The sequence below is a fragment of the Centruroides vittatus genome, unplaced genomic scaffold, assembly GCF_030686945.1.
Source record: "Centruroides vittatus isolate TY-2023 unplaced genomic scaffold, ASM3068694v2 scaffold_769, whole genome shotgun sequence".
NCBI lineage: Eukaryota > Metazoa > Arthropoda > Arachnida > Scorpiones > Buthidae > Centruroides > Centruroides vittatus.
Window position 1 is genome coordinate 703,287 of NW_027122717.1, and position 19,375 is coordinate 722,661.

Sequence of the window (19,375 nt, forward strand, 5' to 3'; positions counted from 1 at the left end):
TTCAGTCTTTTACCGCCAAACGACTCAGTCTTTTATCCACCGTGACCGAATGGATAAAACCACTGGACATTGGTAGTTGATCCTTGGTTCACGTCTCACCAATGATCTGGCCACGTATTTTTCGGGTTTTCTTCACGTATTTGACACCTAAATAGAAGCCAGTTTCCCATTGAAACTTCTCCCTTTGAAAAATCGCCCACGTATTTCTTTGCTTTATTCCATCAACCTCAACTATCTTACAGTTAAACTTCCCCATTGTGTGGTGTTGACGAACTCCGATAGGCCTAGAGTTAAAAATTTGGGTTTGTTTTTTTTAATTAAATAAACACACAAAATATAGAACAATACCATTTTATTATAGGTCTCAGGAATAGGAAAATGCAATGTTACATCCGTCCGTTTTATTTTAGAGTGACGTCTCAGCGTCCGAATTTGGCGACAAATATTTAATAGGGTCCCCTGAGTGGACGGCTAGTTATGTTCGAGAAGTATATATATATATATGTCGATAATACTGATATTTTTTTTTTTTTTTTTTTTTTTTTTTTTTTTACATATTCCTTGATTTTTAGTCAAAAATTTTCGACACAGTCGTCCGTGTTTTCGTGCTGAAAGGCTTTATATTTTTCTTAAATATTTTATTCTTTAGCTTTAAAATAAATCAGCCAAAAGGTAATATTTTAATTATATAATTATATTAAAATATTCGCATGTATATATATACATACATACATATATATATATATATGTTATATAAACAAACACACACACATATAGGTCTATATATATGTATGTGTACATATATATATATATATATATATAAAATATTTATATACATATACACATATGTATTCATAATTAAATTACTTAAAATTCACCTCTAAAACGAAATACTATCTAGTGTTAAATAGCACATAGGGATATAATAAGACTTACATAACTCGATGAATAATAATTGTATATTCACACGACACCCGACGACATATATGCGATTAGAAACCGATAGTGTTTGTCTTTGATGTGGCACTGATGGGTTTTTTTGGTTTTTATAATAAGTATAATGTGACATAATTCTGAAAATAATTTCGTCTCGTTTTAAAGACATATCGAATACGGTTCACATCCAAAAATATCAACAACTATACATAAACATAGAAGGAACTTGGGTTCCCGTAATTAATCACTTTTTGTGTTATTTGGTTATGTTACTTAACTGACATATATAATGTATAGATATATTTCGGATATTTTACAACTCCGTGACACAAACAGACTGTTAACACTATAACGGTTTCTCGCAGGCAATGGACGTTGTTGTATGTTCCTCCCACGCAACAACCAAATCAGTTAACTGACTGGCTGGTTTTGTTTGTTTCTTCTCTCCTTTAGTCCTAGATATTATATATTGCATTTTGTTACTTCGTTCCCTTCTCCAGCTGCTTCTTGGCACGCTCTTCTTGCGCTTCTTTAATCTCCCGCCGGCTGTGGCATCGGTTTTTGGTGGAAAACGTCCGTAAACATAGGTTAACATGCCAAACATAACGAATGCCAAAAGAGATGGAACGAATGCCATCCCTTTCACATTCATTGGATAACCCAAAAATCGAGAATTCATTAGCATGTCTGTTTCTGTATAACTCCTGTTGGTTTTCGGATTTGGTAATGATCGTACGCTGTAACTCCATAATGTTTCGTTTCCTAACGAAATAATATTAATTATTATTATTATTATATTTTAAACAAATGCTTATTTAGTATTAAACTTGCAATACAACAGTCAATAAAGCCAAACAGATAAACAGATATAGTCGAACCTGCAAATAATGGCCATTTTTTTCAACCACATTTCTTTTTGGGCGCTTAAAAATAACCTCCAAACAACGGCTACTTTTGAATAACGGTCATTTTTATGTTCTCGTCAGTAGCTGTTGTTAAGAGGTTTAACCGTATTTGGATTTTTAACTATAAACAAAACAAATAAGACAAGGCGTAGATAATGAAATTTCAAAAATTAATTAGTACTTAATTTTTGATATATTTATTTATTATTTATTATTGTTATTTTTTTAATTTACTGTATAGGAACGACCCGAATTTCATTGTAAATTTTATAAAAACCTGGAAAATCTCTTATTAATGTCATTGAAACAATAATGATTTACATATAAATAAATAAATATTGCTATATTTTTAAAGATAGTACAACGTAATTGTTTGCTGCCTCTAGATTTGGATCATTTTATGTATGTGGGCATGTATCCTTCATCTTCTAAAGATAAAATAGGTACGTTTAAACATTCAATTTAGGTATGAAAATTTTGATAAGACTATTCGATAATATTGTTTTATCTATGATTTATCAAAATGATATAATATTGGAAAAAAGACAATAGGTTGTAGGCATAAAATAAATTTTACGCTACAAACAGAACCTGAGAGAAGTAACATTGAGTCTGGATTAATGTTAAATGAACTTTTTCCTATTATGCTTTTACATATAAAAATAATAAATATTTAGAGCTTTAGGAACACCAAAACACTTAGGTTCTGGTGCTCCTAACAGTGTGTGTCAGGAACACTTGTGAAGTCCCGTGTTGAGAGCTAGGGCCAAATGACGCTACTGTCCATCTCTTCCGTGAGTCTGACCACAACTTAACACTACTGAAAAGAAATTCCATGCTCACAACTCGTTAATTTATTTTCAGATTAACCCGAAATCGCAAATGAAAATTGAAGTTACTAACCATCACATTAATCATTCCAGTGTTTGAACAGAGCGTAGAGCAGTGGTTCTTAACCGGTGGTCCCTGAAAGCACCCGAAGTGGTCCGTGAAATCATCATAAAATTATTAAATAAATGACGACGAGTTGACGACGAGTTTTGTCAGTTCAAATTTCAAATACATTTTGCTTATTTAGTGGATTTTTTTTGCACATACTAAATAAATTGAACCTTCAACTGCAACGGTCAGGAAATATGAAATTGGAAGGCACTAGCAATATATTTGCATTTGAACATAAAATCAGTACGTTTATCGCTAAAATCGACCTATTGATCAGCAAAGTTGAAAGAGACAATTTTTCTGCGTTTGATACATTGAACCCAATTATTGACAGACAGTGTGCTGAGATGCCCACCAGTGGCCGAGCGGTTCTGTCGCTAAACACTGAGAGTTTCGTCGCGGGTTCCCACTGCGTTCGGACGGGCTGGCCACGTGGAGTTCTCCGGGTTTTCTCCACGTTTGTAACACCTGAATAGGGGCCAGTTTCCTTTAAAAGACCTCCTGGAAGGCATTATTCGGAAACTGATCCACAATCCTTTCATAGTCAACATTTCTGAGGTGCCGGATAAAATACAAGAAGAGTTAATTGAAATGTAACACGATAGTAACTGCAAGGATACTTTCGAGACAGGAATTAATCTTGAAAGATTTTTGGAGCCATAAAGCTATTGCTTTCTCTAAAATTCGAGAAATTGCTTTACGGTACCTAACTTTATTTTCAACCACATATTTATGCAAGCAAGGATTCTCAGTGCTTTTGATAATTAAAAATAAACATCGAAATCGGTTGGATGCCAGTGCCGACATGCGTTTGGCTTTGAGTAGCACTGAACAAAGAATCCAGCAGTTGGTGAACACTATGCAGTTACAAAAATTGCACTAAAATAATATAATTAATGTAACATTTTCGCAAATAATATAATACTCTTGCTTTCGAATAATTTTATACGTGTTTAATTTATAGAACAACCTTATAAGAACTTATATTACTGCCAAACAGCTTGTGGTCCATGGCAAGAGAAAAATTTTGATAAATGGTCCGTCATCACTAAAAAGTTAAGAACCACTGGCGTAGAGGTTCCCAGAAGACAAAAGAAACAAATTTCCCTGGAATCCGCGGAATTAGGCGCTCCTATACAATGTTATTATTATTATTATTTTGTTTACTTCTTTATTGCTAGTGCTCCAATATGTATTTTGCCCCAGACCCCCGTTATCTTCTGGGCGACCTTACATATAATGAAAAATTCAATAAAGCCAAAAATTTTGATGACTTATCGATTCATTAATAAACAAACACTGAATAGACTCAAAAATTTATCTGTCGAAGTCAAAATTTATAAATTTTTAAATTGTTAAATGTCAGCCTTAGCGTAAAAAATTCAAATTGAGTTACTAATAATATTGCCAATACATTGATGTAAAACGCCAAAGAATAAGTGAAATGATAAAAAATTCTTTAAGCAAAATTGTTAAAAAAAACGTAAAATAATATCTTAATGGTATATTAACTAAAGGAAAAAAGGGAAGCTCATAACATTGCAGGGTACTTCCTTTCTCTCGAATGCACTTATTTATTTTATTTTACAATTTTCCGAATTTTAACAAATAAAATATTTGTATAGTCTACTATGTAATTGAGAAATACTTTAGAAAGGCCATTTTAAAAGAGACTTCAACAGTTAATCGGCTATTTTCATTGACGACAACACTTTGAAACAGCAACATTCAATGGAAGATGCACAAATATGGCGTTTTCTAAACAATTATTTTAATTTTTAATAAATATATCATGAAACATTAAACTTCTACGATTTTCCAAAATAATTTTCCACGTTAAACAGGGATGTAAACGTGCACTTGCATCTTTCAAGCACACGTACAGTACATTCACTATACACTTCCCTGTAGGCCGTTAAATATGATAAGTCTGATATTTAATAATACTTAATGATATATCTATGTATCATTTATCAACATTATGATTTTACGTAATTATTTAAACAGAAATGTTGCGCTCATACGACATTGGAATTAATTATAGCTACATTATTTATGAATTAAATTTAGATCATAGAATAATTTAATTAGATTTAATTTCTCGTAATTCCAGTTTCTAAACTTACATTATTAATAACTTTATAATAAACTAACCATTACAAGTCTGTTTTACAAATACGAACATAAATTTCAATAAAATTTGCCGGAAATGAATATTTGATCATATTTTTCAAAACCTAATCTAGAAGAAATTCGGCAGGTTATTTCGTACAGCATATAAAGGACAGAAATTACACACCGCTTGTAGTTCGGAATTATTTTGATTGATGAGTCGTAAACAGAGATTATACAAGTATTATATTTACTGCAGATATTTATTGTTGAGAATGCGGAAGCTGCTTTTTCCGACTGATACGTATGGACAGGCCCCACCCCTCATCACCTGGCCTTGTGGGCTTACGCAAACCCACCCACGATGAGTTTAAAAAAAAATACCCTATTAATGTCCGCAATCGAAAAGAAATCTATGACTGATACACCAAGCAGCAGTCAAAAAGACACCCTTCTCTCCATTCTTCCCATCCTTCGTGACCATATACTTCTGTATTTCTCCTAAATCCCAAAATATTTTATAATTTTTATTTTTCGGTGGAATGACTCTGCCGACATTGGGGAAGATAATCCCAACTCACAATAGTTTTGCCCTTGTACACTTTATACTCCTTTGTATATTTGATGTTGGCAAATGATGTTATTTTATAAATGAGAAGTGTGTAGTAAGCACACTTCTCATTTATAAAACAAGCTGTAAAGCAAATTCCCGCTTTACGATCCCTTCACCTACAATCTCAATTTTTATGATCGGAATAATTTTTCTGCTTTAATTACATGAAATTCCATATCTTTCAAGAGGCATCTCTATGTACTGTACAATTTAGTGTTCCCAGCAATCTACCGAGCTTATAAAAATCCAACAACGAGTTGCATAACTTTTCCGGCGAAAAATACTTCTGTTTAAGAAATACTAAGACACATTAGCAGGAAGTTAAAATTGTGTGTGGCGCCATTTGTTATAAGATATTAAAAAATAATTTTTAATTATTAAATATTATTAATTATTATAAAAATGCTTAATGTTGAGAGTAAATATGAGTTTTTGAAAATATTGTAAATGCCTATAAAGAGTAAAATTTGTATTAAATCTGACTCCACTCGAGATATGACACATGGCCCCTTTTATCTTTCCACTTTCTCAATCTTTAACCATCAAAATTTAATGGCATCAATGCTCCTTACATACATGTTACCATGTCAAATTTTGTTAATTAATCTTTACCCCATCCTGAGATATTAAACGAAATAGATGATAATACATACAGACACACACCTCATTCCACCTTTCCACACACACATATATATTCCAGGGATCAGATTTTGACTATTTTAGGATCAGGGGTCTCAAAACATTGAGATTCCAAAATCCTGGAGGGTCAAATGTGACACTATTACAATATTATGTTATAACAGCCGGAAAGTAAAAGGAGAATGGTTCAAATAACAACGGCTCGCTTAGGTCGTAAAGCGGGGATTTACTTTCTAACCAATTTATAAACCTATTTAACATGTAAATTAGCCGAATTACCTTGATTAATTGATTTAATATAGAGAAAATTAAAAGTGCAATCTAATCTCCAACAGCGATCACCTCTAAATAGCAGTCGTATTTTCAGGAATGTTTCGTTTTGAAACGCTAACAAATTAACCTGTATAAACGACCATCTTATCCTATTTTATTACGGGCCACAGTTTGCCCTAAATAATTTCTTAAAATATTCATCTCTACAATTCTTCTAAAGAAGAAGATTAATGACAGGTTGTTGTTTGAAAGAAATTATGAAAAGAAAGTAATATTTTATGTGACATGTTAGAATAAACAATCATTAATTTATATTTGGTTCAAATTAATCGTTTCGTTCTATTCGAGGAGTGTGTACGAGACATAAATGAATTAGGCTGAGAGAGGAAAAAATATATATAAATTTGGAAGCATCTTGTATGAAAGCGGCTAAAAAATTTTATTTAAATCAATATACGAAAAGAAAAAACCAATTTCTTTTCTTAGGCGTGATTAATTTGATAAAAGTTTTTCCTGCCACAATTTCTCAAAATATTAAAATTCTACAGAAATTTTTAAAAAGCATTGTGCATAACTAAAATGTTACGTAATACTTTAATGAAATAGAGACCCATCCATTAATTAGGTGTATACGTTTTGAGCCACTTTTGATCTCATTCCTCCCTGTTGTGTACAATGATATGCTTTTGACAAACTCGTCCTCTTTAATTGCGTGTACGGATTACGTGTAATAGTTTACGGATCTTTCCCCCCTCCTCCTTCTTCTCCTTTCTGCAGGTTATGTCATTAGGTGAGGGTTTTAGTAGTCTGGATTAATGTTCTACAGTTTCAGGCTGACCGCAGCATACGCAGTTGAGAGAGTTAAGCCTGGACTCCACATTACCTGAAAACAGAAACTCAGAAACAGAACTGAAACATACCGCGTTTTCATTTCAGTTCTGTTTTCGTTTTACCTTGACGCTACTAGCATCGAAATGAACGTTACGTGGAAATGCGTCATCTGTTGATCAGTTCTGTAATTGTCGTAAAGAGTCAAACATAGACGACGCTACGGATTTCACCACGCTTTCTCTGCATTTATCAACAACGAAATTGTTAATAATCTTTGAATTATTTACATCTTTTGTCGTACAGACATCTGTATTTTCTAACTTCTTCGATGAATAATTCCAAATCTGTTTCTTCGTCCTTTTCGCTACGACAATCAAACTACACGTGACTACGCGTCACAAATCTTTGCGTTTTTATTGGTTGCAGCATGACAGAAGCGCGGAACGAAAACGGAAAAGTTAAATATTTTTTAACTCGGCTTTCAGTCTTGTTTCTGTCCAACTGAACGTTCCAAAACTGAAAGTTTCGTCAGTTTGGCTTTCAGTTTTACGATTACGTCGCGGATTACGGTAATGTGGAGTCCAGGCTTTAGAGTATGGAGAGATTTAGAAAACACTATTGCGTCCCTGACTCCCTGACCGTCTCCAACCATTTGGCTGCATATAATCCTCTTTTACATGATCTCTTTCTTAAACTTTCAGCTAATCTCTTTTTAAACTTCTGAACCTCCAATTAACATAAACGTTTATCTAAATACACAAGACCAAGCAACAGAACTTCATTCTCACTCTGCCGTTTTTCCTCAGATCCTTCACAGTTTTCGTTATCCTTATACTATGTAATTGCACAAAGACCTGTACTCTTTTCTTCAAAAAAGGTACACTTCGACTTTCTTTCAAAGTCACTCTCTTCCTCTTTCTTGTTTCTCCCTGGATAGTGTTTTCTTCTAAAACATTATCCACACCATCGCTACTTTTATTTTCTAACTCCTCTCATCAACATGTTCGAAATAATTTGTCCTTTTTTCCTCTATTTCGGCAGCATCGCTCGTTACATCCTAGTTGTCATCATCCTGCTCCTTTTCTTGCTGTTCTATCATTCCATCTTTCTCTTTCTTCCTGTGACCATTACACGCAAACACTTTAAATATAAGCATTTACTTCTATTATTTCCATCCTAAAATATCCTGGAGCCTAGACACTACATTTCAACTTCACTCTTTGATATTTCATTTCGATTATTTTCCCGCTAACTTAATCAAATTTGACATCTTCAATCAAAATTGCTCTTTTTCCGATAATATCGTTAGGAATGCTTCATGAAATTCATAGAACCTTATCGTTCTATATTCCCCCATCAATTCTCTGGCTTGTGAATTAGTTCAACTCTTTTTACATTTTCGCACTCTTTCTCATAGTTAAGTTCTTATTATTATTTTTTTTTTTTACTTTCAGACCTTCTTAAATAATATTCCACTTATCTTCAAGCTTCATCCTCGTTACCTTGTATCCTTCAGCATAACGATCAACTTGATTTCATCAGTAACTCTCTATAAGCTGAAACCAGATCTTCCAAAGTACGATCCTTCGAATAAAGTCGAAATGATCTTTCTTCTGGGGAACAGCCTTTCTTTCGTTACTAAACTTATTTTCCTTCTTTTCGCAAGAACCGTACAGATTCAACTCCAATCTAAAAAAGTGTACAGTACAGTACGTAGACAACACCTCGATCTCCTCCCTTTCAATTGTACACGTAATAACTGGACCTCCCCTTATGAATTTAAAACAAAATAATTCATATTTCTCTGAAAGTAGGGTCAAGTTTACACAAAAGCTAAACAAGACATAGTTTATAATCTTATGAAGCTCTAGTAAAAGGCTTCGCGCTTTTTAAATTCAATATTACATAATGGAAAAAAAATCTCGTGTTATACAATTTTCCATTCTTCCCCAAACGAGAATTGTATCCAGTGAGTAAGCCATTGAAAAACATTTTCTGGAAAGCATCTCACACCTACTTTACATTCTTTTCCGACTCTCATAAAAGGACAAATCCCATAAATTAAGAATAACTGTTCTACATGTTAAAATAACGTATAAAAGTTGAGATATTTGTTATGGCCAAAAAGAAACATGTGGTATTTATATATACAGTATTTACATTTTCCACTGTGTTTCTAATTGGAAAGAATAAGCTAATACGGCTAAGATAGTGAATGAAGAAATGTGAAGTGTGTGGACGAAGAGGAAGAATTATTGCCACATTACAAAAAAGAGCAAGAACAAAAAAGGATCGAGAAAAATACTGTTTCCGAATATAATGAACTCGTAAAGGATTTTGCACTAGAGTCAGACGGAGAATGCAGCTTCATCATCAATACTGATTTAGTAAATCGGTAAACTCCCAACAACCTTAGAAATAAATCGCGTTAAGGTCAAAAGTTAAGATAAATACTTTAGCTTTTCTTCGAAATATGTATATAATATTATTGTATAAAGTATGTATTATTGTATCGAATATAATGTAGGCCTATATCGTATTTTTGTGTAAAAGTTTTCGTTAACTAAAATCAATACGTCTCATTAGAAACTAAGTTATTACATTTTGTTAATTTTTATAAATTAAATAAAAATATCAAAATTATTTTATAATATGCAAGCATTTTACGGTTCATAAATGTTATTTACCTGTCGCAATTATAGATGGTGTAGATACCGTATAGACACGATGATCCGGTCCTGTATATTGGCCGTATGCTTCCGGTTGATAAAAAATTTGATTCTTCCACATATTCAGATCTAATATCATTACTATGACGATGATTCCATAATTAAACCATTTTCCTGAAAGTAAAACAAATTGAGTACATTTTTTGTAAATGCTACGTTACTGACATATTATTAATAATAGGATTAAAAAAAATCAAAGAAATGCGGAATAATTAGGTTTATTTCGTTAAAAATATGTAATGTAGGATAACCACGCCAACATTTGATAATATTAGTATGATTACAGTACAGTACAGTACATGATTATGCTACCAATATACAATATAATACACCCATATTCAAATAATAAGACCTATCAGTAGCCGAGTAGATAAAAACACTGAAGGCGGGTATTTACAATACGTAAGTTATATGTGTTTATAGTGGTCATATCTCATTGATGAGGTCGCAAGTTCGCACCTCACCAACGATGCTATTTGGAGTTTTCCGAGTTTTTTTTACCTGTCTACAGCTAAGTATGGCCCAGTTTCCCGTAGAAAGTCCTCTAGGGAAGCATCCCCCTTAACAGAGCGCCCTCGAATAGTGTTGCCTTATTCATCAATCAAATCCAAAAAAAACAATAAAATAAAAAAAATAATTGTCGAATCTGTAGATAGAGCAAAAAATAAACAAAATAAAACGCAGAAAAATTTTATTTTGAAAACATTGACATAAGTTATTTATGCCAACGTTTTCAGACAATAAAATACCAGGAAAAAGCACAAATTTATGCAAAATATGCAAGCTTCATAAATACAGCAAATACCACGGCATTATTTTTTCCTGTTGCATCGGGTTTAAACGTCGAGGACAGTTTCTTACTGTTTACTGTATGATACTGATAATGATAATATCAGGAGGTCAATTTTATAAAATAAATAATTACCGGAAAGGTAGAAGCATACCAGTCGCAAGAACCATATCCAGACAAATGTGTCTTGGACTCTGTGCCGCAGAACATCTTATACAGTCGTTGGATACTATGTTCTGCGATTTCAAAGAATAGGAGATTCCACCATCAACAGGACCGCTATTTGACATTAACAGCGCGTCATTACAGAAGAATGTCTGGTAGTCAGCTCTGCAAAGAGCTGCCTATGGCCATCGATATTTAGTTTCACGACAAACTGTCTACAGGAAGATTCGGGCAAATGGTATTTTTGCCAGATGAGCAGTACGTCGTGTTTCATTGATGCCTGTGCACAAAATAGCCAGTTGAAGACGGCGCCCGTTGAAGTCCAATGTCAATAATCTGTTCACTGACGAGTCCAAGTACAATATTGAAAACAATTCTGATTAGAATCTGGCAAGAGCGAGGAATCCGATATACTCCCATGAACATCGCGAAAAAAAAAACCAATTTGCAGGTAATTGTATCATAGTAAGGGGGCATTACGCTTAATGGCCGAACCGAGTTCCACGTTTTTGAAAGAGGTGCCATTAGTGCATAAAAATAAAAGATGAAGTTATGGAATCCCATAGATGCTGTGGATACAGATGGACGATAATGCCTATACAAGTAGGGCTTCACTGGTCAATGACTTACTTGACAGCGATGATATTCCTCTCGTGGAATGGTCAGCAAGATCCCTGACCTAAATTCCTTAAAATAAATGTAGAATGCTATAGAGAAACGAATTGTATTTTGTAAGCCTTCACCGAAAACACTCCAAGAGCTTCAAGATACTCCCAACTGAGCTCATAAACAATTTTATAACCAGCGTGAGCAATCGCTGAACAGCGTGTGTGCATGCATGAGTCAGCTACACGCAATATTAATCATTTTCTGTCCAAAAAGATTTACGACGATGCTTAGTATTTCCTGTTGTGTTTGATTTGACATAATTTAGATAGAAAAATTTTGTTTTTCGACTGTTTTCTTGTTAAAGAATACAATTTTCCGCTTATATGTCAAGTTTCACGCTATTCTGATCCTGAGATACAGGCCAAAGAAATGATTACGCTTATTTTTTAGCCATGTGTGTAAATTGATGTTATAATTAAATGAAATTCGTCACATTATTATTGGGAAAAACAAGAATAATGGAGTTAAAATGAAAGAAAAGAACTCAAAATGAAAGTGTAGAAAATAAAATAATCATACTTAGAGAATGAAGAGATTGGTCACAAAAAAGCATCTTTCTAGGAATGTTTCATTTAAAAGTAAAAACAGCAGACTGAGGGAAGGTCCAGGAAGAATAAATAAAACAGATAAAAGAAGAAAATCAGAGAAGACTGAAGCTAGATGGAAGAATGTCAGGTTTGAAACGAGAGGAAGTAGTGCGGAGGGTTGACTCATGGAACTGGCAAAAAGCAGGGACGCTGAGAAGACAAATGATAATAAACGTCATAATTAGAAATATGTCAATCTTTATATCCATTTTATTTTTTAATCGTTTAATTTTTTAATTAAATATAATAGGAAATAGCAAATATGATCACATTAATCATTAATATTTAGATATAAATTGCATACTTGGCTTAATTCATTATTAATTCAGATACCAAATTACACTGCAGACTCGATACGGCGAGAAATCATTTACAAAGCTGCCAGAGATTGGATCTCAATTTCACGTTATTCAAATTTGACGGAAATTTTTATTTGAAGCATTCAGAAATTACACAGTATAAAATTATCCGTTTTCTTTTATCTATTATAGAAAAAATATATAAATTCGATATGATATAACGCGGACTCTTTTATTCACATCAAATCGCATCAAACAGAATTATGCAAATCACATTTTGGACATTATTAATTGCATTCTATTGAGTATGTAGTATGTTACTAAAACAATTTCTGGTGTTTTTGTATTAAATAATTAAAAATTATGGGGTGTACTGTAGATTACCCCCTATGGAATTTCAGGACTTTGATTATATATTGGAACTCAGGGGACCGAGACGAGTTCAACGGTACCCTATTTTTGGACCGGAGACGAAAATATAAAAGTTATCATACTTTTTCACTTACCATACTTTTTTAATGCACTCATGAAGACGGCACCATAGTTGCTAGTACTGCCATCTTAGTTGCTAGTTTAATGATTAATTATGGATGAGATATTCGAAGAGATAATGGTGACTGTCATCAGCCACATCGCATATCAGGCAACGTTCGGAATCGCCTAGAGAGAACCTCCACAGATAACTGAAGAATCTACCATGTCACGTGTACAAGTGCCTAGAGGAGAGTAGAAGTCCCTAGAAAACCAAGGATCGCTGAGAATTTTTCTCGTGTCCGGTATAAAGCTACAGGTAATAGGATTGTGTTTTTCATGCCAGGAGTGCTGCCAGTGATACAGAAGTTCATTCCAAAGGATGTTGTAAGTATAAATGAGAGGCATTTTTCAGCAGCTGAGATCGGAAGCAGCCGATTAGACAAGGAAGTGAGCACGGTCATTTCCGACAGTGCTGATATTCAGGTAATGTAGTACTTATTGCAGGAAGAATTAACCATACTACGTATTTCAGTGAATATCAGATTCGAGGATTGGTTGTACAAAAGAGTCAGTCTCTCATAGCAGTAAATATCAGTAAAGACAGTAATACTTTGGTTGTTATGGATGAAAGTTGACCATTGAATTGCATGATGGATGACGACTACGAAACTGCAGTCGACTGTACGAATCAAGAGAGAACTGCAAAATGTATCAACTGTGTCAGAAGAAAGCTTCAAAACAACGAACACAATTCAATGGACAAAAACTGCCCGGTTTTTCAACAAGAAAAACGGGAAATACAAAAGAGAAGAGGATACAACTACTGACAGTTACTTCAGTAAACAACAATATGCCAAGGCCGGCATATCTGCACATCCGGACTAGTGGTCCCCATTGGAGGTTGCTCAAGTGCCAACATCTTCTCAACCTCGAAGTGTTTATTTTGGACAGTGACTTTTCCAGAGATAATATAAGTGTCGGGGCCAGTCATTTACTTTGTATTTCAAGGATAAGTAGCCATCTATGTATTTATGTAATTATGTATATGTTATTTTGTTTTCGATAAAAACCGACGCAGGCGCTCTCAGGGTCCCATGCTAATTCTTCACACTTTCCTGTCCTCCTTTTTTCATACTTCTTTCTCACGCTTTTCTACATTCATCTTCTTTCCTATTTCTTAAAGGGCAAAGTCTGTAGCTGTAAACAGACAGCCCTCCTTGACTTTAAGATCGAAGATCGAAGTACTGCCATCTTGCGGTAAAGTCTGCAAACCATGACGTCGGACTACGGTCACCTCCAGTAGGGTTAAACACGCGATACGAGAGCGGAGAGAGCGACGCGACTTCCGATCATCGCGCGATCGCCATTTCGGTTAATGTTACTTATGGCAGCGAACATGGCGGTCCGACTGACCTCTCGTATGGGAGCCACCACACGCCGCCATGTGCTAAACGTCACTAGTTATTGATTCACGGTAGTTATTGAACAAAGTAAAAAAAAAAAAAAGTGGGGAAACGTCTACTAAAGGCAATTTTAACGGCAAGCGACGCGACTCCCGATCGCGATAGCGAGGCCGACTTAGCGGTGAGAGCGACGCGACTCCCTATCATCGCGCGATCGCTGGAAAAAAGTATAACTTTTTTATTTTTCGTCTCCGGTCCAAAAGTAGGGTATCGTTGAACTCGTCTCGGTGCCCTCAGTTCAGATATATACTCAAAGTCCCGAAATTCCATAGATAATAATCTATAGTATCCCCAAATTATGCAAGGTCAATTATCCTTTTAACATAAAAAAATTCGTTATAATTTTTACTAACAAAGTATAAAATAAACTGTTCTAAACGACATCCTTCTTGTTCAATAAATAATTTCCATCATTCTGATGCATTTTTACGAATCTAAGTCAGTACGTATATTGGTTGTCTGAATTAACTGACTCGTGGACCATCTTGCATACTATAGGAATACACTAAACATGAAATATTCAATATACAAACGAATGTTTAAGTTTTAAACCATAATTGTACATTAAACCTTTTTAGTAAACTATTTCATTTTTCCATAAAATCTCTGTCTATCAGTACTAATCTAACGCGATGTTATATTTATTTGATAAACTTACCTGAAATATGGAAGACGACGTCCGGAATGCTGACGTATTTTTGAAAAAGTTTAAATTTAAATGATGCCACATGCATGCCTGGTAATTTGATATCCAAATCGCAAACAAAATGTGGAAAATCCCAATCCTAACAAAAATAATAAAAGATGAAATTAATTCCTGATTTAAGCCATATTAAATCTAAAAAAACGCAATAATTCTTCGTGCATACCTGCATAACAATTAATAAATCCATGACTAGTATAAAAGATGCAAGAAAAGCTCGTGATAATTCTGTTGTAGCAACGAAATCCCTATTTAAGTAGTCCCAATTTATGTAATCGCTAACGATTAATGCCACCACTAAAGCGGTTATAACAATGGCACCCGACCAGAAAATGAATATTCTCAATCTTCCATGTTTACTCCAGAATAACCTGAATGGTCTTCCCCACTCTGAGTATAAATTGTCTTGCAACATCATGTCAGTTACCTAAAATATACATAAACCATGAATTTTTATTATCTAATGTACGAATCATTTAAACAAAGGATACTTACCATCCAGGCAGTAACAAAATCTCCTAACCAGGTGCCACACGCAGCCGCTTTCATAAAATTAGCATTAGTTATACCCATTTGCCCATTAATGACGTATCTGCTGGGTTCAGGGTGGGCGTATATTAAAAAGAAATTATAAATCCAAGAGAATAAGAAAAGAAATAGGATAACTGTCAAGTACATGATCACCCAAGTTCCTTGTTCGTCTCGAAACATTTTCAAGCGGAACCATCGCCCTGAAATAGATTCATATCTGCAGAAATTTCATATTTAAGCCCACAGTAAAAGTTTTCAATATTTCTCTCCATAGATCTTTTTCAATATCTTAATCGAAAAATACTGTCCATCTTGTAATAAATAACTTATGTTTTAATTAATTAAAGTAAAAGTGAAACCTCGTTATTTCTGTTGCAATAAACATAACTAATTTACTTTGTAGATTTTCGAAAACGTTTATGTTTTCGTTTTTTCAAAACTATTACTCTGTATGTTTATTATGCAATAAAACAAAAAATCGAATACAATAAAGCTACATTGGCTTCCTACGCTTACTTGTTTTACTGATATGATATGTCTGAGATACAAAGAAATGAAATAGAACAGTTGTAAGTGGACATCAAGTACGTTACCAGAAAACCATAAATCTCAAAAATAAGACAGTTTAAGTATCAAGAAACGCCAATCCATGACGCCTATAGAACAAAATGGCGCCTGGATGACGCCATCCAACTATCTCCGAAGATAATTATTATTATTAATTTGTTCCACTTTATTTTAAATTATAATATTTTCTTCCTTTTTTACTATTTTATGTAAATCTAATATTATTATAATATTAAAGCATTGTTTTAAATTATAAAAATGAAGACAGCATCGCAATGAGATAAGAAACTCCGGAATGCTTCGAGTCTACCACTCTGGAGGATCCAAAACAGAGTCTCAACCCAGTAACATTCAGAAATTTTTCTTAAGCAGTATGTCCTAGATTAGTCAGACCCCAACCTTCCTGTTCGGTCGCCCATTGTGGGCTTAGCCGAATCCGCAATGGATGTAAAAAATAAGGCCTTCTTGGTGTCCACAGGACATATATATATTTAAATATTTAAATACTTGAAAGAAAATCTATATATATAAAAACGAATGTATGTCTGTCTGTGTGTGTGTCTGTGTGTCTGTCCTTCATGCATTACCACACTATTTATCCGATTGCCATGAAACTTTGGGAAGTTGTTTAATACACTCCCGCGAAGGTTTGTGGCATATGTGAAGACCACTATTTCCCCCCTTTCAAAAATATATTTATATATGGATTAAGGCTTTCGATGTCCAACAGATGGCGCTAACTTCTGACAACCTAAGTTGGCTTTTCTGTGAGGCATTATGCTTTTCTGTTAGAATGGACTAAAGCAGATCATTTTCTATCTATCTATATAAATAAAATATAACGTTTGTTTGTTCCTACCGATTCCTTTTGAATTTTGACACAACGTTGCATTCGAATACGCAAGTGTTTGTATATAATATACACGTCTAAATTCCCCCTACTGGGAGAGATGGACGGGATTAAGGCTTACCGTGAAGAACTCGGCTTCTATTATACTATTTTGCATGCGGTTTTTTGCGTTTTTAATTGCGTTTTAATAGGTTACGTCAACAGAATATACACTAAAAAGGGATTTTTCGATATTCCCCAGCGGGGAAAGGGACAGGATTAAGGCTTACCGTGAAAAACTTGGCTTCTATTATACTATTTTAGATGCGTGTTTTATTGCGTTTTAATAGGGTACGTCAAGAGAATGTACACTAAGAAGGGATTTTTTGAAATTTCCCCCACGGGGGAGGCGTTATACATTTATAATAGATACATTTTGAGCCACAGCAACGCGTGGCCGGGTCTGCTAGTTTGTAATAAATACTTAATAATTATTATTCTATTTTTTCGAATATTTAAATAAATATGTAATTCTTATTAAGTTTATATACAGAAGTAATTTTATGCGCAAAATCCTGTAACTATGTTTATATTATAATAATTAATTTGATTTCAAATTTGCAAACAGTAGTTTTTAGTTATAATATTCAAGGTAAAGCAAAAGAAATAGTCCACAGACATATCAAAATGATTATACGAGGGTAATCCCAAAAGTAATGTCTCCTACTTTTTTAAATACAAAGAAACGTTTATACAAAAATGAAGTTCATATCATTTTAAAGCTTGAACATTTATCTATTTTTCTACATAATCACCATTTCGATCGATCCACTTTTGTAGGCGCTGTAGCAGTTTTTGTATGCCCATATCATGCCTGCTCGCCGCCACGTCGCGGATCCCATCTTGCGCACACCTTCCGATATTGCAACTTTTCCGTTAAAATCCTATGAATTGTGCTTGGGGAAAGCCCAAGAACCAAAATGCAGAGACCATCCAGAGTGATTCGCCGATCTTCACGCATGGTTTGCTCAACCTTCTTGACTGGTCTCCTCGCTTCTTTCTTCGTCGTGAATTTCAGTACGATCAGCTGCAAACTCCCTATACCACTTGAAGATGTTTTTGACATCTATGCACGACTCGCCATACACTTCCGTCAATTGGCAATGAATTTCAATCGGTTTAACATGACATGGCGGCGAGCTGGTATGACATGGGCATACAAAAATTGCCACAGCGCATACAAAAATGCATCGACCGAAATGGCGATTATGTAGAAAAATAGATAAATATTCAAGCTTTAAAATGACATGAATTTCATTTTTGTATAAACGTTTCTTTGTATTTAAAAAATTAGGAGACCTTACTTTTGGGATTACCCTCGTATATTATCACCATAAGTATAAAATCAATATACTGCAAAATATTGTAAGCGATATAGAGAGCGATTCAAAAGTCAGTTAACCGTATTTCGTTTTTATGTGCTCCAGGTACACTTAAAATCGGTTTAATGGCCGAGAGGTTGAGGTAACAGCTTGCCGCTCAGAGGGACTCGAGATCGAATCCAGACGAATCGAAAAACCTAAGGAATTTTTTCAGGAGTAGTCGGTCCGAATAAGTCGGGCCCATTCCTCACCATCCGGTCGCCCCAATTACTTTTGGGATTACTTTACCTGTCAAACACATATTGGTCTTGCTTAAAAGGCACTCTTGGTGCCCACAGGGCAAAATAGTTTTAAGAAAGGTGCATTTGCGGATATGAATCTTTAACCGATTTTGTTAAGGTATTGTAAATTGTATATTGACAGTGATTTATTCTTTACTGCGGTTAACTAACATTTGGCCACTCTTTATTATATGTGCGAAAGTCGTAAATCATATCAATTTGCAAAAATAATAAAATCATTTAAGTTAATATAAATACCTTCATTTGATTAAATAAGTTACTTAATATAGTTATTAACGAGGTTTCACTGAAAATAAAATTAAAAAATACTCACGAAGCACAACGTGATGAATGAAGTACTTTCCACATAGAAGTCCGATGAGAATGGCCATCAGCCATAACGCTACTTTCAAAACGCACCATCCCCATTCGTCGGGGTATTTTGTAGCCACGAAAGAGAATACATTCCCCACTATGGGTATTTCACTCTCTGTATGGCTATGGGATACGGGATCTTCGGCAAATATTAAGAAATTGCAGAATATAACAAAATACGATACAAACAATCGAGCGTATGGGTGCTGGAAATAATATCTGAAAAATGGAGATATATGAAATTTCATAAACATTACACATTCGGAAATATGTCTTTAGC

The 19,375-nt window shown here is 34.2% G+C and overlaps 1 protein-coding gene across 1 annotated transcript in view; it reads right to left on the reverse strand.

Moving 5' to 3' along the window:
- Positions 1 to 337: 337 nt before the first annotated feature.
- LOC136989938 (transmembrane protein 117-like) overlaps positions 338 to 19,375 on the reverse strand; it is a 90,187-nt gene continuing 71,149 nt past the window's right edge. Inside the window, exons 3-8 of the mRNA XM_067288246.1 lie at positions 19,055 to 19,314; positions 15,626 to 15,861; positions 15,297 to 15,557; positions 15,086 to 15,212; positions 9,939 to 10,094; positions 338 to 1,698 (exon numbers count right to left, since the gene is read on the reverse strand). Coding sequence (XP_067144347.1) covers positions 1,283 to 1,698; positions 9,939 to 10,094; positions 15,086 to 15,212; positions 15,297 to 15,557; positions 15,626 to 15,861; positions 19,055 to 19,314 — 1,456 coding nt within the window. The 3' untranslated portion in view covers positions 338 to 1,282. The remainder of the gene's footprint in view (positions 1,699 to 9,938; positions 10,095 to 15,085; positions 15,213 to 15,296; positions 15,558 to 15,625; positions 15,862 to 19,054; positions 19,315 to 19,375) is intronic.